Raw genomic sequence first — 27,785 nt, forward strand, 5'->3', positions numbered from 1 at the left:
CCAGGCAGAAGTTTGCTGCAGGGGCAGGGTGCTCATGCAGAACATCTGCTAGGGAAGTGCTGAAGGGAAATTTGGGGTGGGTGCCCCCAAACAAAGTCCCCACTGGGGTGCTGCCTAGCTATGAGAAAAGTGTCACTGTCCTCCAGGACCCTAAATAATAGATCCACCAATGACTTGCACCATGCACCTGGAAAAGCCACAGACACTCAGTGCCAGTCTGTGAAAGCAGCCAGGTGGGAGGCTGGACTCTGCAAAGCCACGGGGGCAGAGCTGCCCAAGATGATGGGAGCCCACCTCTTGCATCAGTGTGACCTGGATATGAGACATGGAGTCAAAGGAGATCTTTTTTTTTTTGGAGCTTTAAGATTTGGTTGCCCTGCTGGATTTTGGACTTGCATGGGGACTTTAGCCCTTCATTCCTTCATTTTGGGCAATTTCTCCCATTTGAAATGGGTGTATTTATCCAACGCCTGTATCCCCATTGTACCTAGGAAGTAACTAACTTGCTTTTGATTTTACAGGCTCATAGGCAGAAGGGACTTGCCTTGTCTCAGATGAGACTTTGGACTGTGGACTTTTGATTTGACACTGAAATGAGATAAGACTTTGGGAGACTGTTGGGAAGGCATGATTGGTTTTGAAATGTGAGGACATGAGATTTGGGAGGGGCCAGGGGCAGAATGATAAGGTTTGGCTGTGTCCCCACCCAAATCTCATCTTGAATTATAGCTCCAACAATTCCTACATGTCATGGGAGGGACCTGGTGGGAGGTAATTGAATCTTGGGGGCAGATCTTTCCTGTGCTGTTCTCGTGATAGTGAATAAGTCTCACGAGATCTGATAGTTTTATAAAGGGGAGATTCCCTGCACAAGTTCTATTATTCTCTCATATCTGCTGCCAGGTAAAACATGCCTTTCTCCTTCTGCCATGATTGTGAGGCTTCCCCAGCCACGTGGAACTGTGAATCCATTAAACCTTTTTTCTTTTTAAATTACACAGTCTCGGGTTTGTCTTTATCAGCAGTGTGAAAATGAACTAATACACTAATATTTTCATTTTACAAAAGAAAACAAGAAACTCAGAGAGTTAAATAAATATATACCAGATTATACTATTAAAGAGTTTAAAACCTAGGTTTTCTATTTTTCCATTAATTATTTGAGATAAGCACTGTGGCACAGATGAGTCATGAATATGCACACTTTAGGCAGGAAAGAATAAAGACACAGCATGAGCAAAAACAATAGGAGATTTATATGTAGGGTACCCAAAAAGCATCTCAGAGGGTAGATTCAAACACTTCCCCTGTTATCATTTAAAAAGCAAAACTATTCGTGAAGATCAGTGGAATATCAACTAACTTCCATCAAGATAAAATCTAATAGCTGAGATGCTGGTTAATAAAGTTTAAGTCCCCTAAGACAAACCACCTTAGCATCTTAGCATTTTAATAAGAGACTAATAAGTGATAAGCACTCAAGATCAAAGGAATGCAGTTTTAAAGAAAGAAAGATAAGCAGTGTGTTCAGGGGTCATGCCAGTATTTTTTATACCATACTTTAAAACTCTCCAAGTCCCTGTTGGATACAACCTAAATAAGGAATGCCATAAATGAATAAACTTATAAAGGAAAATCAGAGGGAGTTTTGGGGTAAAGCAGTGATTCCAGGAGTACATTCAACTATTCCCAATCACTTCACTAAACCTGTCATGGAAATGTTAGAAATGGGTCTGCTTTTTTTTTTTTTTTTTTTTTTTTTTTCAGAACCAAAGTATAATTGAATAGCACAGAGCATCTGCTGAGGAAGTAGCGTCACATTTTAAGAAGACAGAAGAGTCACAAAGAATAAAAAGACTAAAGTTTTCTAAACAACTTTCTACCAAATGCATGAAATCTTGTCCCTCCTTTCCTGATTGCTCTTGGCTGAGTATCTGTGGTGGTAGGAGAGTACAGGATAGCAGGTTTCTGTGATGGAGATGGCAGCGCACAGTAGGAGGGATGTGAGAACTGGGGACAGAGAGATACACATTCAAGTCCTCACTTCTCCCTTTTTCTTGCTGCCATGTCCTACTCTGCAGAATGTTGGTAATAATGACAATGTCACGGATCATTGTGGGAATGTATATAAGAAACACTCAGGGAGGGGAAGAAAATGAACAAACATCTTTGGGTGCCTACAACATGCCAGCATCTTTAATTTTGTCTTTTATTTTTGCTGCTTTGTGGTGCCAATGGCCCGGTTCCTAGAAAATACAAGGTGTTCAGTTAAGAGTTCCTGTCCATTTTCCCATCTAACAAGGCACTCCATTATGTTGTAAGAATGCTCTGATTGTTAGCAAAACCTTTATTTTAAGCCAAAATCTGCCTCCTTTCAACTTCTGCCTAATGCTGCCTTCTGGAACAACTCAAAACTAGGCCACTCCCTTTTCTATGAGAGCCCTTCAAATATCTGAAAACAATTACTATGGTTCCCTTCAGTACTCTCCTCACCAAGGTCAACACACCCACTTCTTTCAGCTATTACTTTTGAGACATGGCTTTCTAAAAACATATTGTCCCAATTGCCTATTATAGACACACTCTAGTCAGTCAATTCTATCCTTACATGCAAGGTCTTTATCTGAACATCATAGTCCAAATGAAGTCTGAGAAGAGCTGTTGAATCTGTGCTGAGGAGCTTACTAACCAATTGATTCTTCTATCCCTTTAACAGCACTGAAGCTAGGAGGATACATGATTGTTTCATGTGTATATTTTAGGGTAAAAGAGAGCATTAAGCAAGAGCGTGATCAAACAATTCAATATTAATAAATAATAAGATATATTTCTGCTTGAAAACTCACTGCAACAATTTGTTGTGACGTTTCCCTTTCTGTAAGCCATGAGGATAGCATAAATTCTACAATGAAGATGCAGAGGGTATGAATTGAGCTTAATTATCTTTAAAGTTAAATTTTGTTATGAGCTCTGAAGTGAGTAACTTCAGAATTTCCTGAGTTTAACTTCTGCCAGCTTTTGATACATGACCTCAAGCAAGTCAGGTAACCTTTCTGTGCCTCGTTGCCCTCATCAGTAAGATGAACTTGTCCCACTGCTTCACAGGGGTAGTGAGAATTTCTCTTAAAAAGACCAATTGTGCATAAATACTAAGATAACTGCAGCAAAAGTTGCCTTATAAATCTTGACTAGAGGAGTCAAAGGTGTATAGGTGAAGCTATCCCACTCAAAGGATTCGAAAAATCTAAGCTATTTGGAAAACACTGTGGAGCTCATTTAGCATTTGCTTTCATTATTAGCATATTCCTGTGCTTGTGGCTTCCTCTCAGCTTATCCAAATCCACCCGTCCCCAGTATATTTATTGCTTACTCCTCTTCTCTTCCAAGACTTGACTTCTTTCCTGTTACCATATTCCTCTTTATTTGCACCACATGTTAGTTAGCTTGTGCCCTCTGCTTCCTTAGGAAGGATGTCAGATTGCTGACCCCATGGGCTTTGACACTTTTCCAGCAGCCTATTTCACATGGAGTAATAAAGCAGTCACTGTTGCTACCGCCTCACTGAAATAAATGAGAGTTGAGAACAAACCACCACACTAAGGCGAAGTCCACTGATATCTAAGTCCTTTAACTGATAATAGGAAAAATTCAAATGGGACTTTGCTAGAGCAGAGTTATCTGCAAATTTTATCACCGGACTGCTTTCAAATTAGCCCCTGCAATAAAAAAGCTCTTCATCTTAATTCTAAATGCATTGTAATTACATTCAGCAAACAAAAGGTTAAGCCAGCCTCTTCAGGGGACTACATTTCTTGGAAAGACACCTAGATTATTGCCCCAAATGGCTGAAGCACAACTAGCTGTTTACTGAGCTTAACTTCTTGTTTGTTGAATCTGATTACTGTTTGAAATAAATGCAGTGGTCATCTAGTCTTTGCAAATAAAAGTTTACTGATAAATGTTTTATTAACACTTTCATTCTCTGGCCACCCGCCTACCTGACACTTGAATGAGCCCTAACAGTGTACCTTACCTTACTTGGGATGCAAAGCACATTTCCAACGAGGGGCTCTTCCTGAAAAAGTAATAGGAATTCAAGGAACCTGCCATCAGGTATCTTGGGCAACAATGCTCTGTCCTTCCTTTGTCCCTATTACTGCCTGGACGACACATCTGCCGAATGTCCCAGACTGGAGATCTCAGGATCTTTTTATCTACTTCTTCAACCACACCCTTTATATGCAGTTAGTTGTTAAGTCTTTATTAACTCTTTCCTTATAATGATTATTGAATACATCTCTGCCTTCAAATGCCACTCCAAATAACTGATTCCAGGCTTTCATTAAACTAATTCCTTGGAGTTTGAAATAACGCCATACCCATACAAGTAAATTCCTCCAAATAATACTTTCTTCCTGCTACTGGATTTGTTACAGCTTATTAGTAAGTTGACAAGTCTTAAAGGCTCCCCACAATTTGGTCTTCCGTTTTCAGCCTTATGTCCTAACATTTCACAATTTTGTTGCATCTTAACTCTTTCCCCCTATGCTATGGTAAATACTTTCTCTTTTTTGCTTTCCTCCACATCTGTGAATTGAATTTTTAAAAAGGAGAGGATTTCCCAGGTGGAAATGCACCTAGAATACTTTCTCCTTTTTCTCTATTCTTTTTTTTTTATAATTAACTCACATTTTGTTTCTTCCATGAATCTTCTTATAACTGCCCCCCTGCCAAATGCATGCTACTCAATCATCTATTAATTAACTCACAGCCCTTTTTTAAAAAAATACCAGGCAGGGTGCTAGGCACTGGGGATATAAAGAAAGATAAGATGTAGCTCTTGTTTTAAGGCGCTCTTGAGTTCAATCTGGGAATGTCTGTGGCATTTACCTTTTTTGGCACTATACAACCTTTTTTTTTTGCACTTATTAATTTGAGCTAGGTACTGTCAACTATTACAGATAGCACTGTACTTCTTTACAAAACATAGTGCCATGAATTTCAGAGTTGGCAGTCAGTAAACATCTGCTGAATGTTTAATTCTTTTTTATTTTTATTTTATTTTAGAAACAGGATCTCTAAAAAACTTCTGTCACCCAGGGTGGAGTGCAGTGGCACAATCATAGCTCCTTACAGCCTCAAACTCCTGGGCTCAAATGATCCTCCCATCTTAGCCTCCGGAATAGGTAGGAGCACAGGCAGATCTTTTGTAGAAACAAGGTCTCACTTTGCTGCCCAGGCTGATCTCAAACTCCTGGCTTCAAGCAATCATCCTCCTTGGTCTCTGTTTAATTCTTTTGACTATAAAACCTGAATAGCAAAGGAGGTGAATTTGTCTCTCAAGTTCTCGGTACAGTTTTCCTTATACCCACTGTCCCCAGCACTGAGTAATCTTAGCTCTGTCTGCTCAGGGTCCCCAAATTTTGTGGCTCTACTGAGGCCTACCTTTCTTCAATCTAGTTCCGAAATTTTTATTTTATTTTTTTTTAATGAAAACCTCCCTTCCTTGTACTGATTTTTCTAAAATCCTGGTTTCTTTAAGTAACAAATGGGTCATTGGTAAATAGTAGGCAGCAGCAAGACAAAGTCCAAGTGTGTAAAGTTTAAAGCGAAAGAACTGGTTTAAAATGCTCACTTTGCCCATTAGCTCTGTGGTCCCGAGAAAGTCATTTAATTCTCTGAGCCTGTTTCATCACTTACAAAATGTGAATAACAACACTTATTCATAGGGTTGTAATAAGGAGTGGGAGATGGAGTTAGGCATAAAACCAGCACAGTGCCCTGAACCTATTTTAACAAATGATATTTCCGAGGTGTTAGTCCATGCCAACATGAAACATGAGTCTAAGGAAGCTTATAAATACTGTTTCTTTTTATTACAAAGATTATAATTCCAGTATAACAAAATTCACTGGAAGAAAACCACTTAACACAGCTTTTTATCTGTTCAAAAAATAAAAGTTCACTGAACATTTACTCTGTACAATCTTCATAAATTGACAAAAATGCACAGTATATCTCACCACCTAACACAGGCCTAAACAATGTGACATACGGTATAGTACCAGTAGGTACTTAGGACTATGGAGAAACAATGGAAGACATTAATTCTGCTTGTCTTGATGGTAAGGGTGGGGATAAAAATACAGATCGAATTTGGGGGAGCATGTTAAGGTTAGGGGAATAGAGATAGCTTATATTTAGAACAAGTGAGTAGAGACTGTATGATTTTCCAAATAGAGAAGGGTAAAAAGACATTCCATAGAGGAAGAAAATTACATGCAAAACCACAGAGACCTTCGTTTATAAAGAGTAACTGGGTATGGCCGGGTGTGGTGGCTCACGCCTGTAATCCTGGCGCTTTGAGAGGCTGAGGAGGGTTGATCATGAGGTCAGGAGATCGAGAGCATCCTGGCTAACATGGTGAAATCCATCTCTACTAAAAATACAAAAAATTAGCTGGGTGTGGTGGTGGACGCCTGCAGTCCCAGCTACTTGGGAGGCTGAGGCAGGAGAATGGCGTGAACCCAGGAGGTGGAGCTTGCAGTGAGCCGAGATCATGCCACTGCACTCCAGCCTCAGTGACAGAGCGAGACTCCATCTCAAAAAAAAAAAAAAAAAAAAAAAGGAATTGGACATAAGGGATTTGTTACTGGAGGGATTCTCAGGTATTCGAGGCAGGTCAGAGAAGGAGAAAGTGAAAGTCGTGAAGGCTACATGACTCTGCTCAAGTCATGCAACTCAGCCAATAAGCTGCACTACCTATATGTCTGTTAGGTTTATATGTAAGAGTGTAAATATATAAGCTAAGTATCCCATGTTTCCATTATGGGTAGGATATCATTTATTATTAACCAAATCATTTCATAGGCTGTAAGATGAAAGGTACTATAGATTCTGCAAGACACTATAGAGAGGAACTTCAGTTGGAAAAGTAAGTAATGTAAAGTAATTCCTGTGCATTTTTTTCCTGATTATGACTTTTTATTTAAAGTCATAAATAAAAGAATTCTTATTGTTATAAAATTTGCTTACTTATTTATTTCACAAGTATTTGCTGAGCAGCCACCCCATGATAGACACTGTGTACTATGCTAGAATTCTGCAGTGAACTAGACATGGGCTTTGTCTGGTACTTGTTATTTAGGAGTGTTGACAGAATTTACAAATACTTAAATAATTGTCATAGTAGAAGTGCTACAAAGAAGCAGAGGGTGCTATGAATGTATGTAATGGGAGGAATTTAGACTAGGTAGTTAGTAAAATATCTCTGAAGAAATTATTTATTATGGAGACCTAAAAAACCAGAACAGAACTTAGCCAGGACATGAATAATTAGGTGTATCCATATGTTCATGGGGGAGAAAATCTGAGAACGAGAGAAAGGTCAGTAGAGTCAGAAAGAGCTGAATACCACAAGGAAGTTGGTTATAATTGAAAGATGGCCAGTGAGTTTTCATGTCATTAGTGACAGTGGGAAGGTAAAGCTTATTGGTAGGGACCAAACAATTGTAGGAATTTAATAAGAATTTTGGACTTTATCCTAAGAGGATGGAAAGTTTTAAGAAGGAAAGTAATACAATTCAGATATGTAATCCATATTTGCTTGTACTTCCTCTGTGTTTGTCTTTCATGAATGCTTCCCAATGCTTCATTGATGCCTCATTGAGTTTTTGATGAATACTTCTCATTGCTTCCGCGAAATGATGTTGAAACAACCCTCACAAACTATGTAGAGTCTTTGTACTTCTTCAGCCATTGACTGCCTCTTAAAAACAACCAAGTGTTTGACTTGCAATTTTACCTCTCTGAAAATACAAATCACCACCACCCAAAAACTGAACCTCCAAAAAAGCTTTGTAAAAACTTACTGTCAAGTCTTCAGAGCATGGCTCAATAATGGTATACAGGGTATCAAAGAAGAAAGGAAGAAGCCTAATAGGGTTAGGTACAGCCAACCAGCTCTTGTTGAGGGGCTACAAGGTGCTGGGCATCATGATAGACACTTTTATTTTTGGAAAGAGTAGCACTAAATTATTTAAGAGGATTTACTTTAACATTCAATTACATATTCTTATTTTCAGGTAGAAATTTAATGATAATGATTTTGAAGAGGCCTTTGTTTACTAAAATACCTTAATTTTACCACATTCATTATAAATTTTACTATATTATTTTTATAGTAAATGAGTTCAAATTAGAGATCAGGAGAAATAATTACCATATTTCTAAATGTAACAGTTTTCACATTTTATTTTTACACTTTTGATCCTTAAATTATACTCTATGTGACCAACGAGAGACCTTTAAAATTGATTTGGTCTCATGCAAAATTGTTCATCAAGTTTAAATCTGTCTTTTTTTTGAAAGAAAACAAAGTGTTTCATTTTAAGAGTCAGAGAAAAATAAAGCTAATGAAAATATATGTAGTATACTTTGAAATTTTGAAGAAAAAAAGGTATTGATTATATTCCAATGTTTGGTTTTTAGAATTAAAAGATAGTTCATTGCCAATATACTTCTTTAACAACATCACATAAATTGTGTTCTCTCTCTTTGAATAAAGATCCTTGCTGTTCCCAAATAAAAGAAGTAAAGAAATAACTTTTACATGCTCAATTTCCCTGAGCAAAGTATATCAAAGAATCATAGAGTAAAATGGATTTGTTACTTGACTTCTCTAGTTATTTGTTTATTTTGTTTCATTTTTTTTTGTAGAAACAGGGTCTCACCATGTTCCTCGGGCTAGTCTCAAACTCCTGGGCTCAAGCAATCCTCCCACCTAGGCCTTCCAAAGTGTTGTGATTGCAGGTGTGAGCCACTGTGCCTGGATGTATTTTTCTCATTTAAAATTAAGACAAGCCTATAAATTCATTATATGCACATTTTGAAGCCAAATTTAAATACCACAATGCCCAGAGGTATAAAGAAACACTTTGCATCTGCTCACCATCCTAATAAATTAATTTTTAATTTAAATATATTTGCAACAAAGGTATATTTGTGGAAACTGCTTTGCAATTAGAGGCTAAAAAAACTTTTTGCAAACAGTTTTATTGTTATTTATTATTATTGAAATAATAGATTGTTTTCATTATTTAGTAGGTTATACTTAACTAGAAACATTATATAAGGTTAATATTATATACTAATTTGATTCTTGATTCCTGGAAAGCAGTTGCTAATTTACATTTATATATGCATAGATATAAATGGTCACTATATTTACAATATTTGTATATACTATATTTATGTGTATATCTTTATATATATTAGATTGATAAATACTAGTGTATTTATATTAGATTGATAAATACTAGTCTATTTCTTATTTCTATCATTCCTTCTAATACTTCTTCAAATATTTACTATCAGTTATACATCTTTATCATAGATACCATTTTATTTATAGTTTTTTAATATGCTTAAGATACAGAGGAAACTCACAGATGTACATATTTTGCTGGTTTATTTATTGTTGTTTTTTCTTGAGAAGGGTTTTCCTCTGTCACACAGGTTTGAGTGTAGTGGCACAATCATAGTTCTCTGCAGCCTCCAACTCTTGGACTCACATGATCCTCCTACCTCAGCCTCCTGAGTAGGTGGGATTACAGGCATGTGCCACCACACTGGTTAAATTTTAAAACATTTGTAGAGACAGGGTCTCACTATGTTACCCAAACTTTTGGTCTCAAGCAATCCTCCTACCTCAGCCTCCCAAAGTGCTGGGATTACAGGTGTGAGTCACAGCATCAGCCTATTGAAAATATTTTTATTTAACATTTAATTGAAATGATTAAAAAGAAAATTTAAAATAAATGCTTAAATAAATGCCAAATAAAGAATATAGACCTTTTTTATCCTTTGATTTATCTTGTGGAATTTCTGAAAGAGCATCAGAATTTTGAGTCAATGTATATTTTTAGATGAAATGGTACTTAACCTCTGAGGAAAAAAAATCCTAAGCCAAGCGTAAATTGCATAGCTTTTTCAAATGTAATACAAGTTCCATGATTAGATTTAGTACAAAATCAAGTTTCAATTTAAAAGCCAGCTGTAAATACACACATACAAAATTGCATATGTATTATCTTTAACGGCCTTAGAAACAGCTTTCAGATACTATCAAAGCTTTGAAAATTCTATTTAACCCAAAATGTCTGCTTTGGCCTAAATGACATGTTACAATATTATTCTCTCTGTGTCCTTTTTAGCATTCTTTATCTCACCCTGCTAAGAGGTCATCATGTTAATGCAGCATCTAAATATGTAACATTTTACCACAAAAGCAATTTTACATGAAATTAAAACAGAAAGAATTAAAGAAAAAGTTCCATCAGCATCTCTTTTTTAATGCTTGTTTACCCAACCAATAGTTTCTTAAAGGTACAGTTTCCTTGAATCTAATGATGGCGAAGTCTAGGTATTTCAATGTTGATCTTGTAATCCTCTCTTGCCACCTGTCTCAATTAGTGACATGGAAGAAAAACATAGACTACTGTGCTCAATGAATAGATACTTACAGATTACAAATGCTTGATACATTTGTAAACAATTCTCATTTACTTGTTCACCATTTGAGTGACAAATATACCACTTCATTATCTTACAAAGTTTATCAGGAATACAAATTCAGGCTTGTACTCCTACTATACAGTCCGATAAAATGTGTGCATAACTGAAATAAGCATGCTGTATCTGAAAATGTTGCACTTAAATCATCTTTTTTGGGAAATATGAGATTGTAATTCATGTGGACCCACTTTATTATGTCATAGATGTTTAATTTAAATGGTGTTTTCCTCTCTAATGTTTCTAAAATATGACAAGTTTTCTCATCCTGATTCTCTCTCTCCAACATAATTTCTGCCACACAAGTCATTCTATCTGGTATTTAATAAGCTAAAAATAAATATAGATGGGTATTGGTAGCTAGTATTTGAACAAACTATTCAGTAAATCATTTTCTAACTCAAAATAATAAGTACTGTATAAATTATCTATTTATTTTGAAATATGTACTCTTCAGTGTAGGGTTTTTCTAAATCATGCTATGCAGCAGACAGCTTAGCCCGGACACAGAGTTAAAAGTATATGAGGAAGATATGGAAAACAGACACAAACATAAAAACCATCCCCCACACTGTTGGTCATGTGCTTCTAATTGCCAGAGGACAATGAAAAGGAAGCACTAAAGCTAGAAGTAGGCTAAAACGTAAATATTTTAGAATTTCATATTAACTCTCAATGGTTGTTCATCCTTACTGAAAACAGGGAAGGAATAGATCAAGACATGGTTACTTGTTGCAACTTGAAACTCATTGTCAAACATCACTCCTGACTTTATTGTAACAAAACTGTGCTAATGAAGCCAAAGTCTTTGGCTGCAGTAAGATTGGCAGTATTTTGCTGTCTGAGTTGCAGCTTTCTCTGCCTTCCTACAAATGTTTGTCATTGGTCAGAAGAGGAATATTCATGAGAAAGAGAATGAAATAGTATAGATCCTTTACTAGCAGTGGAAAAGTAATGCAAATTTTATGTCTTACGAAGAGTAGTTGAAAAGCAACATCCTCAGAAGAATCCCATACGTATCCTAATAAAAGAGGATGACAATTCTATAGCATTATAAAATGTTAATTATTAACTAAAGACAAAGGCTATATTTGAATTTAAAAATAGGACATTTTCTCTGGTAGAGAAAAATAAACTATTTGCATGATTTCTCCAAAGTTTTTTTTTAAAAAAATAGAAATTTTTAGATGGCATTATTTCTTGTACATTCAAAAACAGCCATATAGCTCTGCCAAATACATATAAAAGCAAATTATGTTTTTCAAATGTGTTACCTTTTCATAATAACATGCATTTGTTATTCATTATCTGAGAGAAGATATCTTTTTTAATCTTTTTGCTTCAAAAACCTATACTTTCTGACTTTTTCAAAGTCATTGACTTTTACTATCAATAATAGAGTATTAATGTTATCTTAAAAGGCATCTTTATATATTACTTTATTTTTATTCATTTATTAGAAATAAAAGACATGTATAATGATTAAAATTTAAGGTTTCTAGACTACAGCATAAGGAGTTCCAATGAATTACGATATTGTAACTATTCCACATCCATGCATCAACTGTTAAATAAATTCATCTCCTTATAATCTTAATGTATACTATTTCTAAAATAATTTGCACACAACTAAATTCAAGCCACAGATTAAAAATTATTACCCGTTATAGCAATGACTGAGGATAGGTGTTAACACTCACTATATAATCTACATTTCATAGTATACTTCTTTACACATAATTGACACATTATAGTTATTTGCTTAAAGTTAATATATAAAACAGAAAATAAATTTAAAATGTAAAAGCTGGTGGGTCAGGCACCTTTTTAGAAGCACTGAGTTATTAAGTGCCAGCAGTAGCAAAGAAGACCAATGGAATGACAAAGGAGAGAAAGCTCCCAAGAATTCTAATGAGGGTAAAAGGTCTAATAGTTCATTCCCATTACTTACTACATTTTGCCTTGTTTTAAAGAGTTCACAAAGTGTAAGACAATAGCACAAAATCTGCGATTTTTATGCCTCGCTGCTTTCTATTATATGTCTTAACCTTGTGATGGTTATAAAATACATAATAAATAAGTTTTAGGGCCTTTTTCTAGCCAGCAATGTGGTTCCTTGGTAGTTGAATGTTAAACATAGTAAACTGGATTTCTCTTCCCAAAAAGAAATGCAAAAACTGGAGGTTAGAAGAAAGCTGGCATGAAAGGTGTTTACAGAGATAAGCATCAAGATTGCTGTAATAAAAGTGTCTTGAAAAGAATGCATTTAAAAGCATTTCAACAAAATGTATCTAACAAAGATTAAGGAAAGTATCTACAAAACATTAAAATTATTTAAAAGTGCATCTTCAATTCAATTGCAAAGGCTCACTTTTGCTGTGTTCTTGAAATCTCAGGAGACGTACTAGACAAGGCATTTTAGTGTACTAAAAGGAAACAATCTTTTTCTAGTTTAAGGGGAAAAGGGGGAAATTACTATAAAGTTGCAAGAGTAGAGGTGGAAATGGCTGGATTGCAATCAGTCATCAGAAGTAGTGTGGGAAACAGAAATGAATGGTTCCCCAAATTACTATTTGGGGTAAATATTGCTTTTTTCTACTCTGTTTCTGTTTCAGTGTGTTGGCTTCGTTCTATCTGCGCAGCTCTCTCTGATATTCAAACCACAAGACAAAAGATGGCTGTGTGGTGATGGCATTTGAGTAGTCAAGAACCTAATAGAGAAACTGAATGCTATTGGTGACAATTCCAAATCCTCATGGGAAGGGATTTTGATTGTCTTATTCCCACATACCTGGCCTGTGTGTGAGGTCACATTGAAATAACATGACTCACATGTTTATCTAGACAATAGTTCATATATGAAATCAGGGTCTATAATTTAAGACAAATACTAATTCATTTGTCCATTCAACAAATATTTAATGAATATTTACTATGTCTTATCACTGTCTTAGTCATAAATGTTGAATATGCAGATAGTGAATAAGATAAATGAGGTATCAGGGAAAATTGTCACAATTCATAGAAATTAGAGTGGTTTCATACAAAATAAAACAAATGCCAAAGCAAAACACTACGACCTTGCTAGCTAGAGATGAAAATAAGGATAAAAATCCTTTAAAAATTAAAGTAATTTCTTAAGTTCCTAAAGACAGAAATGAATCCAGAATGAAATTTAAGATGACTATTGATCCTCTAAATACATCATTTGGGTCACTCTTAGAGGAAGGAAACTGTAAAACCATTATAAGAAATGTGGTGCATAAATGTAGATGAGAACTATGTCTATAATAGGTATATACAAATTTATTATCCACTCATACAATTTGAAACTTATAGGAAATAATGGTAAAATCACTCTATTTTCTTTACATGGACTCCACTTACTATAATGTGTTAATACTGGACAGATTACATATTTTGGAGAGAAGCTACTAAGAGCACAAATAAGCCATAATGTGGTTTTAGGAAGGAATGAAATTTTATATTAAATGGAGAGCTTTGTAGCATATTCAAAGGTATAATTTGAAATAATGTATCATCCAATACAGTAGTATTATGAAGATTTTGGCAAATAGTCTCTGCTTTCAGGGCCCAGTAAGAAAAGTAACTACTAATACTGAGCTCACCAAAAAAACAGACAATGGGGCATCCAGAGTATTCTGGTTTTTTGTTTGTTTGTTTGTTTTTGAGACGGAGTCTCGCTGTGTTGCACAGGCTGGAGTGCAGTGGTGTGATCTCAGCTCACTGCAGCCTCCACCTCCTGGATTCTCCTTCCTCAGCCTCCCAAGTACAGACGCCTGCAACCACACCTAATTAATTTTTGTATTTTTAGTCGAGACGAGGTTTCACTATGTTGGCCAGGCTGGTCTCAAACTCCTCAAGTGATCTGCCCACCTCAGCCTCTCAAATTGCTGGGATTACAGGCATGAGCCTCCACACCTGGTTAAAGAGTATTCTGTTCTTGAACCACTTCTTGATCTTACTCTTTTTAATCTCCATTGACTACCTTATCCAATTACAAAATGTTAACTTGTCACTTGGATGCTGATGTCTCCTAAATATCTCCACCATCGAGGTTCTCTACCTCTCCAGTGGAGTATTCTATTTCACCTGAAACTTTTTCTTCATCAACACTATACTATAGATTCCCTGGGAGTAGGAGTCACATGTGATTTAATTGCATGTATATTCCTAGTGTCTAAAACAGTACACACTAAGTACACATTTATTAACTCTGATTCAGGGGCTTCCTTCTAAGCCTTATACTACTCCCATTGAAATGCCCTTCTCTTACAACCCACTCACCTCTTGAGTTTCTGTTCATTTTCTCAGGATTTAATTCAAGCACTCCTTTGATGAAACTTTTCCTGAATCCTTCAGAATAAGCCAAACTTTTCCTGAATCCTTCAGATAACCCAGCATGCACTCCACCCCTACCATTAACAGGACCACACCTTCTTTCTGATTCTGGGTTCTTATTTGTGTCTTAGTAATGATAATATTTTATATTTATATATATATGTATATAAACTCATACATACACACACCCCACACACAAACACATATATATCACATATAAAACATAATTTATCATATATGTGTATAGACACACAAACACATATATGTAATATGCCTATATATACACACATATACGTATACAGTACTTATATATTACATATCTGTCATCCTCAACATGATTGTTGAAGCCAAGGACAATAAATGTCATTGTTTACTTGGGATTGCAGATATGTTTTCTAAGGATTAGAAAGGTGTAATACATAAGTACTGCATATGACATGAATGGGTACATGTCATAATATAAATGATTTTTTATAAAAAAGATACGTGGAACAAAAAATAAGTTAGGAAACAAAAACTAAGTGCTATTAGAATTATCTTTAAATACACATATTAAAATAAAGATATGCATATGGATTAGTACAAAGTTTAGATGAACTTTTAGAGATGCCAGTTAGGAACCAAAATTTACTTTTGTAAAAGAAACAGCTTACTTTTTATCCAGGCAGAAATCTTGACCCTCCTTATCTTACTTTTTCCAAATCTGTTCATTCTAATAATGTATCTTACTTTTTAATTCAAAATGGTTCCCAACACAGTATAGACCATATATCAAAAATATCTACATGCTACTTTCATATTGCTAAAGGTTAAATATGGACTAAAGTCTATTTTTTATCATTCCATGCTGTTACCTTACAAGACCATAAGAATTATTATAAAATATATAAAAAGACATTTTTATATATTATTTAATATAATGACTGTCATTTACAATAGTCACAACTATTTTTGTTGTCAGTGAAATTTAGTTCCACGTACAGAAAAGTAAAGCAAACATAAGAAGAAAAACAAAGATCTTTAGATTGCATTTTAAAATTTTTCTATTATTCCAATCTAATAGACTGTTTAAATTATTTCCTTTCCCTGCTTCAGAATTCAGCTTTCTTTGTTAGTTTGTCTGTTCTATAATGTCATTGAGTTTCTTGTCATATGTTCTAGGATAGCTTGCATGTGCTCCCTTCTTTAAACAACAGCTCCCTCAAAAAGTAAGTTCTTTTGGGCCGGGCGCGGTGGCTCACGCCTGTAATCCCAGCACTTTGGGAGGCCGAGGAGGGCGGATTGCCTGAGCTCAGGAGTTTGAGACCATCCTGGCTAACACGGTGAAACTCCCGTCTCCACTAAAGCACAAAAAATTAGCCGGGCGTGGCGGCATGCGCCTGTAATCCCAGCTACCTGGGATACTGAGGCAGGAGAATTGCTTGAACTCGTGAGGCGGAGGTTGCAGTGAGCCGATATCGCACCACTGTGCTCCAGCCAGGGCGACAGAGCAAGACTCCACCTCAAAAAACAAAACAAAAAAAAAGAAAAAGAAAAAACAAAAAGTAAGTTATTTTAAGGCCCTCTAATTCTATGATTCAGATATCCTTTACTATTTTTTATAAACAAAGACATCAAAATTAAACATCATAATTATTAAAAAACTTTTGACACATAACTTACAGAAACAGAGCTCTATCAATCAAGTAGAGAATAAGGAAATACCTTCAGTTCATTTGCTTTACTAGTCCAACTATGAGAGTCGTTTTAAAAATGGATATCATAAGCCACACAGTGTTATTTATGTTTTGAGGTGGTTCATTTTCTGAGGTTGTTACCAATTTTAGACATATTTAGTACATTCAAAATATTTAAATATCACTCCTTTTCACGACTTATCTAAGTATAGAATTATTAAAATTATCATAGATCTCTAAATAATTTACTATCCACTAACTGGCTTACTATATCAGTATTCAAAACATTTAACCTAAATGTATAAGAAAGTGCTCCTAAGAAGTTTGTAAAGGTTACTGAAAACAAGATCAAATATATTCTAGGGAAGCTATTATTTAAAACGTATATTAGTAATTCTTATATAAGCATAAATTCTTAATTGTGCAAAGACCACATCCCCATCTCACTTTGTCAAAGGCCCCTTCAAGTTCAGATTTTCCCAAACATATTCCAGTTAAAGCAAAACTTAAGAAACTGTAAGCATTAGCACTAACAGCCAGTTTAACAGAGTATAGATCAATGAAAGCAAAAAATAATAATAATAATTTCCAAAAGGACTGATTGTCTGAGCAACTTCAAGTATACATATACACATTTGTGTTCATGCACGTATTGATCTATGTAAATACTTGTGATTTCCTATGAGTCTACTTTAAATAATTTGTAGGTTTTCAAAACCAGATGCTTTTCTTTCCTTTTCTTTTTTTTTTTTTAATAACAGTGTTAGTCTCCTTATGTGATATAAAATAATCTAAAAGTCTGAAGTGGCAGAAAAGAGGCAGAAATGGAGACGACTGGCTAAAGTTATCAATTGTTATCTGATTGGTCCTCTGACTCTCCTAGTTCACAGTTTGTCAGAAAAAGATTTGCTAGATGTCATGTACTACATGGTGACAGAATCTTTTCTCAATCTTAGGGCAACAGCAACTGCTTTAAACGCAGGAGCGTCAGTCATTATGGCTTTGTTACTCTTATTCTTTTCCTGGGTGTGTTTCGCTATCTCTTATCTTTTGCCTACAGTCACAGTGCCTGCCAGGCAGAAGAGCACCCCTTCCAGGTATCAGCACACAGGTCTGCCTGTATGCATCATGACGCCACTGTCCACTCACAAAGAAGAGAAAGAAAGCCACAGCTTTACCCGCAGGAAGGAGAGGTCCCGGTTGTGCTCAATGCTGGTTATCTCCAGGTTGCCCATGACAACCTCACAGTTTTCATAGTACTTGCGCAAGGCTCGGTACTGCTGTTCCAGGTCAGAGAGAGAGCTCAGTTTATTCTCCGTTCCTGCACACACTGCAAAGACAAGAAGATACACGTGAAATTACATAACCTTTATATGATATGCACAATGATAATATCTTTCTCAAAACTCTCTATTCCACAAGCCTATCCCAGTTCTCTGAATATAAATATTTCGATCGTCATTAAGAGGCATAGACCCACGCACTGATGAACATTTTCACTTTTATATTCCCAAATTACATGTGCTAATCACAGAGAGTAGGAAGGCATAGATTCCACAGAAATATATAGCAAGGAGATAAACTTAATCCCATTTGTTATGACCATATAAAGCAAGTAAATACACTTACTTTTATTTAAACATGGATTTTTTAGGACATATGATTTACTCTGTTTTCTAATTGGGTAATTCTACAAATGTAAATAAATCAAAATCAAAAGATAGTGAAAGCAACAATTTTATTTTAAAATCATAGTTATTATATCAGCTGTTCCAGCTGAGTAAATTTTTTACTAAATAAACTAGCACCTACAAGACCTCAAACATGCGTTTTTGTTTTTTTTTTTAACTTTTATTTTAAGTTCAGGGGTACATATGCAGGCTTGTTTACATAGGTAAACCTGTGGCATGGGGGTTATTCATACAGATTATTTCATCACCCAGCTATTAAGCCTAGAACCCATTAGTTATTTTTCCTGATCCTCTCCCTCCTCCCAACTTCCATTCTCCAATAGGCCCCAGGGTATGTTTTTCTCCTCTATGTGTCCATGCGTTCTCATCATTTAGCTCCCTCTTATAAATAAGAACTGCAGTATTTGGTTTTCTGTCCCTGCTTTAGTTTGCTAAGGATAATAGCTTCTAGCTCCATCCATGTCTCTCCAAAGGACATGATTTCATTCTTCTTTATGGCTGCATAGTATTCCATGGTATATATGTACCAGATTTTCTTTATCCAGTCTATTATTGATGGGCATTTAGGGTGATTCCATGTCTTTTCTATTGGGAATAGTGCTGCAGTGAGCATAGATGTGCATGTGTCATTGTAATAAAATGATTTATGTTCCTTTAGGTATATACCCAGTAATGGGATTGCTAGGTTGAATGGTATTTCTGTCTTTAGGTCTAAATTGAAATATTTGTAAACATATACTACAAACCAGATATGTAAAAAATACAACTTTTATTGTTATCAACTAGAGTATCACTGTATATATTCATGAGTTTCTGAGGTATAATGGACTGATAATAAATAATCTGTCTGCCAAGTTCTATTCCTATGTGAGCACATAAGTTTACACAAGTTTTTTGTTTTGTTTTTTAATTTTGTGGCTGGGCATGGTGGCTCACACCTGTAATCGCAGCACTTTGGGAGGCCGACGCAGTTGGATTACCTGAGGTCAGGAGTTCCCAACCTAGCCAACATGGAGAAACCCTGTCTCTACCAAAAATACAAAAATTAGCTGGGCGTGGTAGCTCATGCCTGTAATCCCAGTTACTCGGGAGCCTGAGGCAGGAGAATAACTTGAATCTGGGAGGAGGAGGTTGCAGTGAGCCAAGATCATGCCACTGCTCTCCTAGCCTGGGCAACAGAGTGAGACTCTGTCTCAAAAAAAAAAAAAAAAAAATTGTGTGTGACTTCCAGAAGCCAGATTTTTAGATAGTATTCTTATGGTTTATATACCTGCCAGAACACAATCTTCACCACTTAATGTACTGACTCTAATCCTAAGTAGATTAAAAATAGATATTATAAATCTATTAATAATGGTATGTAAAGAAAATGGTTTGGTAAGTTACATAAGATATACTGAATTTAAGGCAAGATACAAAGTGGAGACTGCAAACATACTAGGAACACAGCTTAGTAATAAGGTAATATATACATTCATGTCTTATATACACAGAAGTAAAAAAGATGCCATGATGCCTGATGTTGTTTTCAAAGGGATGAGTTCCTGTAGAGGAAGGAAAACACATCTAGATGGGTATAGCCTAATAATTAGGACCACCTTAAAGCCTGTTTTTGCCTATGAACACATCGAAAATAACAAAAATCTTAATCCAAAAATCTTGAAAAATAGTGTATGTCTGTAACCATAGTGGAAATTCATTATAAAAACAAAATCCAAACTTTTAAAGTCTGGATTTCTGAAGTTCACCAAAAAGTATATTTTCTAGAAGTACTCTGTTACCAGCTAAATTGTGTGTCCTAAAAGACAAGTTGAAGTCCTAATTCCCATTACTTAGAATGTGACCTTACTTGGAAATAGGGTCTTCCTAGATGTAAATCAAATTAAGATGAGGTCATTTGGGTGTTCCCTAATTCAATATAATGATAATAAGACAAACTTGTTCAACCTGAAGCTATCAGGCCACATGTAGCCCAGGATGACATTGAATGTGGCCCAACACAAATTCATAAACTTTCTTAAAACATTATATTTTTTGCTGGGTGCAGTGGCTCATGCCTGTAATCCCAGCACTTTGGGAGGCCAAGGTGGGCAGATCACGAGGTCAGGAGATCGAGACCATCCTGGTCAACACAGTGAAACCCCGTCTCAACTAAAAATACAAACAATTAGCCGGGCCTGGTGGCGGGTGCCTGTAGTCCCAGCTACTCAGGAGGCTGAGGCAGGAGAATGGCATGAACCCGGGAGGTGGAGCTTGCCGTGAGCCAAGATTGCGCCACTGCACTCCAGCCTGGGCAACAGAGCGAGACTCCATCTCATAAATAAATAAATATTTTAAAAAACACATTATGTTTTTTGAATCAGCTATTGTTAGTGTTAGTGTATTTTACGTGCTACCCAAGACAATTCTTTTTTCGATGTGGACCAGGGAAGCCAAAGATTGGACAGCCCTGATATAAGAAGAGGAAAATACCATGTGCACACAAAGACAATCAGGAAAGAAAGCCCCGTGACCAGAAAGGCAAAGGGTAGAGCTATGTACCTAGAAGCCAAGGAATGCCAAAGATTGATGGCCACCCCAGAAGCGAGAGAGTGGCAAGGAAGAATTCTACCTGGAGTTTCAGAGGGAGAATGAGCCTGCTGTCACCTTGATTTTCAACTTCTAACCTTCAGGACAGTGAGAGAATAAATCGCTATTGTTTTAAGCCACCCACTCTGTGGTATGTTGTTACTATTTGTCTCTAAATTCCACATTAAATAAATGTTAAAAATCACTTTCTCTCTCTCCAGGGTCCTATCAGCTTATAACCTCCATGCTACACTTCCATTGCTCCCTCCAAGCCCTTTATACACCATGCTGGAATTCATTTATTGCCTTTGAGAATGCAGATTTTGTAGAGTGATACGGATGGATGCTATGGTAAATACCTCTAAAATCTTTAATATCCATTTTCCAATTCCTTCATTGTAATAGACTGCACAATTTTTAGCTGGACACATGGTCACCCAAAATAAAGATTATATTTCTCTCCTCCCCTTAGAGGTAAGTTTGGCCAATGGACTAAGTTCTGACATGTTGCATGACACCTTCCCAGAACTTGATTTCAAACACGGTTGAAGCCTGAATTTGCCTGGTTTATTCTTCGTAAGTTCTTCCAGCCTGATGCCAGAAATGCAGATGTCATGGCTAAAATATGAGCCATCATCTTGGACCGTAAGAATGAGTGACACACCTTAGAGATGGCTGAGAACTGAGCTAAAAGGAAGTAGGATTTTCAAGCAATAGATATTTTACATTGTCATATTATAAATACCATCAAGATAATGATGAATATTGGCCCCACTTGCTAAAATGTTACACACAGAAAGGATTAAATTCTAGTTGTGTTATATGCTTTTGACTTTGAGTAAATTTAACTATTGTGCTTGGTTTGACTGAATTTGCTAAATATATAATTAAATTACAATATCATTCCTAATCATAACGACATTTTATTGGCTCTGTGGAACGTTCTCTTATTATTAAAACAAACACCCAGGAAGAAATGATATTCAACATAAGGAGGAGAAGAAGAAAAAGTTGATTCATGTGCATATTCCTTATAAATCAAGATCGAAGTCCAAGATATTTTTCACTATATATTAAAGGCCCTTTTGGAAAAAACCTTAATCCATGATCTTTATTTTATGGCTCCCAGTAAATTTATATAAAATCTTTATAAACTAATAAAATGACTGTTGAGAAAAGGTATTATATGGGTTTATGAAATATAGATTTTAATTATCTCAAATTCCAATGAGGATGAACATATTTTAGTACAACCAATTATGGGGATAATATAAGCATCCATTAATAAATTTGCTGCACCATTTCTAATGTATATCCAATAACACATTGCAACCTATATATAATTTATGTTGTATAGTTTCTCTCAATTGGAAATAATACTCATACTTGAATATTAATATAAAAAATCAATAGGTAATAATGTAAATGAAAATGTTCTCAAAATAGTTGGTGTATTCTGACCTTTTATATAGAAGCTTAAACAACTTTTGAGAGATGCATCTATTAGTATAACTGCAATATCTAGGTATTTTTGCATAATTCCCATTCTACATATATAAAAAGGTATACAATATTATATCCAATATAATATAATATTATACAATAATATTCAAATCTGGATAGTTATATATTCATAAGTTCTCATTAATATTCATTTAAATATTTGTATGGTATAAATACTTAGGATTTTGTTTAAACTTCTTATAATGAACATATGCTACCCTACATTGCAATAATTCATTTACTTGATAACAGAACATTTATAACTCGTACTCAGAAAATGGCCCTCAACTAAAAAAAATTGCTATTCCTCAATAAATGATCAGGTAAGTTTTGTATATACCTTCTTAAAATGGAAAATTTGAATAAGTATGTTTAGAAATATTTTTTGACAAAAAAGATCCTCCAAAAAACAAAATTAGATTAATCACAATACTCTATTTGCCAAACATTCTAGTCTTTGCAGTTTTTTTACTACATGCTGTTCAATTTAGTAGATATTTTTGTCTCATTGAGGCTTTCATTTATGTTTGATTCAAACTATCTAGAATCCACAGTATATTCATCATAAATTTTATCTTGAAAGACACACTTGATTTTTAAAGAACTGGTTTGGATAGGCTCATAGAAATCATTTGTAGTTGTTTTTGTGGAGCCTCCACTGAGTAACTCACAACTTTCATTTGTCAATTGATTTTACAATCAAGCAATGTATACAAGACAATGCTTAAACCATCAAGTTTCATTGATTTCACAAAGCTGTTTATCAAAACACAATTGAAAAATTGTCTTCAGCAGCCAAAACAAGTTTAACAAAATTCAGCCACCTTTGTCAATACTATTATAAAGTCCTTAAACTATAAGCCTACAATAGTTCAGGCATCAAAAATCCAAAATTTACATGTGCTCCCTAAAGTTTTCATTCCAAATGTAACTCCAGGAGTAAAGCTGGATGTGAGGTCCTAATAAAATCCTCAATTATTCTATTTGTATTGATTCTGTTACAAATGTAGCTATACTTCCAAACACAGGCTTTTTATTTTTCTTAAGATTTATATCCAACAGTGTGTGAACCATATAATCCTCATTCAGTAAAAAAGTAAAAAGTTGGTAGCAATATAAAAAGGTTGGTTAACAGTGGATTAATTTGATTCATGGGGAAATATATTAAAAGTAAAATAATGAAACCTTAACAATATCTATATTAAAACTAAAAATTAATTATCACCTCCAAGCTTGTTCTGGCTATGAAATCAGCACTCTATTTGCTTACAAAGAAAAGATGATGGGAATTAAAAAAAGAGAATTACCTAACTCTCAAATCAAATGCCTATTGCGAGATATCAGTTTATCAATTAAGAAATGAATAATTATTTATTTGGCATCTACTCGTCTCCAAATGTCATGAAAAAATAATTACTGAGAAAAATTTCCAAGTTGTTTCATAGGGGCTTGTATAGTTTTACAAGGCACGTAGCAAGGAAAGCAGTGAGCAGTATATTTAAGTCATGTATATATTGTGTGTGCATAATTCAAAGGCTGGCTACATAAAATATGGAACTTGATAAAAAATTCTTTTGCTGATTTAACACCAATAAGTACTTTCCTTTTCAGAAATGTTAATAAATGCACCTTGGATTTATGCATATTGTTGGGCATTAAAAAATCTAGCATTGCAGTAAACATCAAAATACAAAATATTGAAGACCACAGAAGAAGCAATAACTATTTCCAGTGACTATTAATGAATGCTATTATAGTTATGCAGAGATGGCAAGTTTTGTTATCTCTATGTTCAAAATACATCCCCAAATGGGTCCAAACTTGTCACTTCCACTGCTATAGTCATTTAATCCAAAACACTGCTATCCCTTCCCTGGACTTACACAGCGGCCTCCTAACTAATGTCCAGGATTTCCTATTTGCCCCCATTAATTAACTCGCAACCCAGAGAACGGAATAATATTTTTAAAAATATAAATCATTCATGTCACTAAAAACACCCTTTGGCATCTCATTAAACTTACTGCAAAATCCAAACTCTTTAGCTTGTAGGAATCTGTAGTCATCTTTTCTCAAATGTCATTCTTTCAGAAAAGCCTTCTCTGACCACCTTATTTAAATAAGTACCGGGTTTCCAAACATTGTGCTCTACCAGGAGACACAACAGTTATTCCATTGAATTGGAAGTGACTGCCGTGCAGCTACTTTGGGCTCCTCATTCCTTTGAATCAACAGGCAAAGAAAGGAATTGCTAAGCTGGCTGGGATAATTGATCCTGACCACTAAGGATAGTAGCAGATTCTATCAATATTACTACTCCACAATGGAGGTAATAAGGAAGAGTATGTCTCTAATACAGGACATTCCTGTGGGCGTCTCTTAGTATTACCATGCCCAGTGATGAAATTCAATGGAAAACTACAACCACCCAATCAAAGCAGGACTAGTACGGTCCAGTGCATTTTGCAATGAATGTTTGTGTCACCTCAACAGGTAAAGAACCATAACCAACTGAGGTGCTTGCTGAAGGCAAAGGGAGTATGAAATGGGTAGTAGAGAAAGGTAGTTATAAATACCAGCTATGGTCATGTGACCATTGACAGAAATGGGTACTGTAATTGCCATAAGTATTTATTCCTTATTATGTTATGAATACATTTTGTGTGTGGGTGTGTCTGTTTCTTTTCCTCTCTTATTTCCTTATCATGAAACATAAGATGTATTACTTTATGTCATAATATTTAAGTATTCTTAATTTTACACAATAGTATTTAAGTTATAGGATATCAAGGAGAAAAGCAAACATCAAAAAAGACTTCACTTTCTCTTCTGGGGACAAAGTGCATTTTTGGTTGTAGGCATAATAGTTGTACCATGTTAGATGAAATCATTTACCTTTTATTGTCTTTATTTGGAGATTAAGTACAGATTAAGGAGATGCATATGGGTGCTACACTGACAAGGGATGGGCTTGTGATGGGTAATTTTATATGTCCCTTGATTGGGCCACAGCATGCCCAGAATGCTGGCTAAACATTATTTCTGAGTGTATCCATAAGGGCGGTTTCAGAAAAGACTAGCATTGAATTGGTGTACTGAGTAGAGCACATGGCTCTCCCCAGTGTGGGTGAGTATTATCCAATCTGTTGCAGTGCAGGCATGGATAGAATAAAAAGGCAGAGGAAAATGGAATTTTCTCTCTGCCTGACTGCTTGAACTGCGACATAGATCTCCAGCCCTTGGCACTTTAGGTTCTTAAGTCTTCATACCCAAACTGGAATCTATACCATTGCCACTCTAACTCTCAGGCCTTTAAACTACACCACTAGCTTTTTTGGGTCTCTAGCTTGCAGATGGCAGATTGTGAGACTTCTCAGCCTCCATAATTGTGTGAGCCAAGACTATATAGTACATTTTAAATAAATCTCTATGTGTGTGTGTGTGTGCTATATATAGCATATATATGTGTGTGTATATATACTTGTATATATATGCTATCTGTGCATTCCATGGCCCAGACAAATTGACATAGAAAATTAACTATCATAAGCCCATCCCTTGTTAACGTGGCACACATACACAACTTCTTAATCTGTACTTAATCTCCAAATAAAGAAAATAACAGGTCATACTTCCACCTAACATGATACGACTATTGTATCTACAACCCAAAATGCACTAACTCCTTCCTTGGGAGAGAAGGTAAAGTCCTTTCTTCATGTTTGCTCTTTTTGATATCCTGTAACTTAAACTTTTTTGGTTCTGTTTCTCTGGGAAACCCTGAGAAACACATTCATGTTTATTCATTCTCCACACAGAGGCCAGAATGTTTTTTTCAAAAATGTAAATTGTTCATGTCACTCCCCTACTGAGAACAACCCTTGGCTTCTAATTGCACTGACTATAAAATCCAAAGTTCTTATAGCCTATAAGAACTTGTATTTAAGTATTTGCTCAAATGTCACCTTCTCAAAACAGCCTTTTCTGACCACCTTATCTAAAATAGACATCAGGTTCCCATACATTGTGTTCTGCTTTCTTTTCATTTTGGTGTTTTTTTTTTTTTTTTTTGCGATGTGAATTTACATTATACATCTGCAAGTTTACCTTTTTATGATATGTCTCCACATTAGAATGCAAGCCTCATAAGAGAGGCCTTTGCTCAGCACCTCGGAAAGCAGGCATATAGCAGATGTTCAGTAAACATCAGTAAACAGGCATAGCTGTTCAGTAAACATTTGTTAAATAAATATATGGACTTCAGAGTCATTGAGAACTAGAATGAAAAAAAAAAAGGTAAAGAATATCCATAAAGGAAGGCCAGGTGTGGTGGCTCACGCCTGAAATCCCAACATTTTTGGAGACTAAGGCCAGAGGATTGCTTGAGGTCAGGATACCAGCCTAGGTAACAAAGTGGGACCCTTTCCCTACAAAACCTTTTTAAAAATTAAGAAAATAAAAATAAAAGAGAACTAGAATGGAGCCAGAATCAAACACTGGTTCCTCCATTTTTAAAAGCTGAATGAACTTGAGCAAATCACTTCATCACTTTGAGTCTTGGTTTCCCTATCTACAAAGTAAGGTTTTATGCTGAGTGTTATTCATAAATCCAGCTTAATTGTTATGAGCACAACATTTCTAGGATAATTTTTTTCGATTGATGGGTAATAGTCATTCCTATCTTTTTTCTAACCCTCATGGAAATGCTTCCCTTAACTCAGCATACATTTCATCATGTTATATATTCTAGAATTCTACTTTAAAACTAGGGTTTTTATTTCAGACTTGAATATTGCAATTTATCATACACTTTTTCAGTTTTGAGAATTTTTTTTTAATCTTATTAGGGTAAATTATTGATAAATTGCAATTATTAAACCATCCTTACATTCTTGAATGAATCATATACAATGATCATACATTACTCTATTAGTAAATTCTGGATTTTATTGCTCTTATTCATTTGTACTGGTATCTTTTAATATAAAAAATTTGTATCAATGTTTTAAAATATCTTTATCAGATGTGATTAGGGCCAAAAGAGTTTAAAAATTGAAATGAATTTATATTTCAGAAATTTCATATTCTACATAATTAAATGTATTAAAGAAAAAACTATTAATAGCAAAATAGGAAATGTGTTTCATAATTTTCATTACATAAAACTAGACATAAAATATTTTTCAGTATAAAAATTGGTATCCCTTTAAAAAAATCCTATTATGTATTATCTGAATCTTTATCTTCTACCGCTGTTTTATTGATTCCCAAAGTGATAAAATGTAGACTGCTGAAATTAACTAAACACTTTCTTTTTTTTTTTTTTTGAGATGGAGTCTGGCTCTGTCGCCCAGACTGGAATGCAGAGGTGCAATCTCGGCTCACTGCAAGCTCTGCCTCCCGGGTTCACGCC

General features: G+C 35.2%; 1 protein-coding gene across 5 annotated transcripts in view; it reads right to left on the reverse strand.

Moving 5' to 3' along the window:
• ERBB4 (erb-b2 receptor tyrosine kinase 4) overlaps window positions 1–27,785 on the reverse strand; it is a 1,174,422-nt gene that overhangs the window by 737,256 nt on the left and 409,381 nt on the right. For all 5 annotated transcript variants that reach the window (XM_003812504.7, XM_003812503.7, XM_003812506.7 and 2 more), the window contains exon 2: window positions 17,789–17,940. In XM_003812504.7, the coding sequence (XP_003812552.2) occupies window positions 17,789–17,940 (152 nt within the window). The remainder of the gene's footprint in view (window positions 1–17,788; window positions 17,941–27,785) is intronic.

Source organism: Pan paniscus, chromosome 13 (assembly GCF_029289425.2).
Source record: "Pan paniscus chromosome 13, NHGRI_mPanPan1-v2.0_pri, whole genome shotgun sequence".
In the NCBI taxonomy this organism is placed as follows: domain Eukaryota; kingdom Metazoa; phylum Chordata; class Mammalia; order Primates; family Hominidae; genus Pan; species Pan paniscus.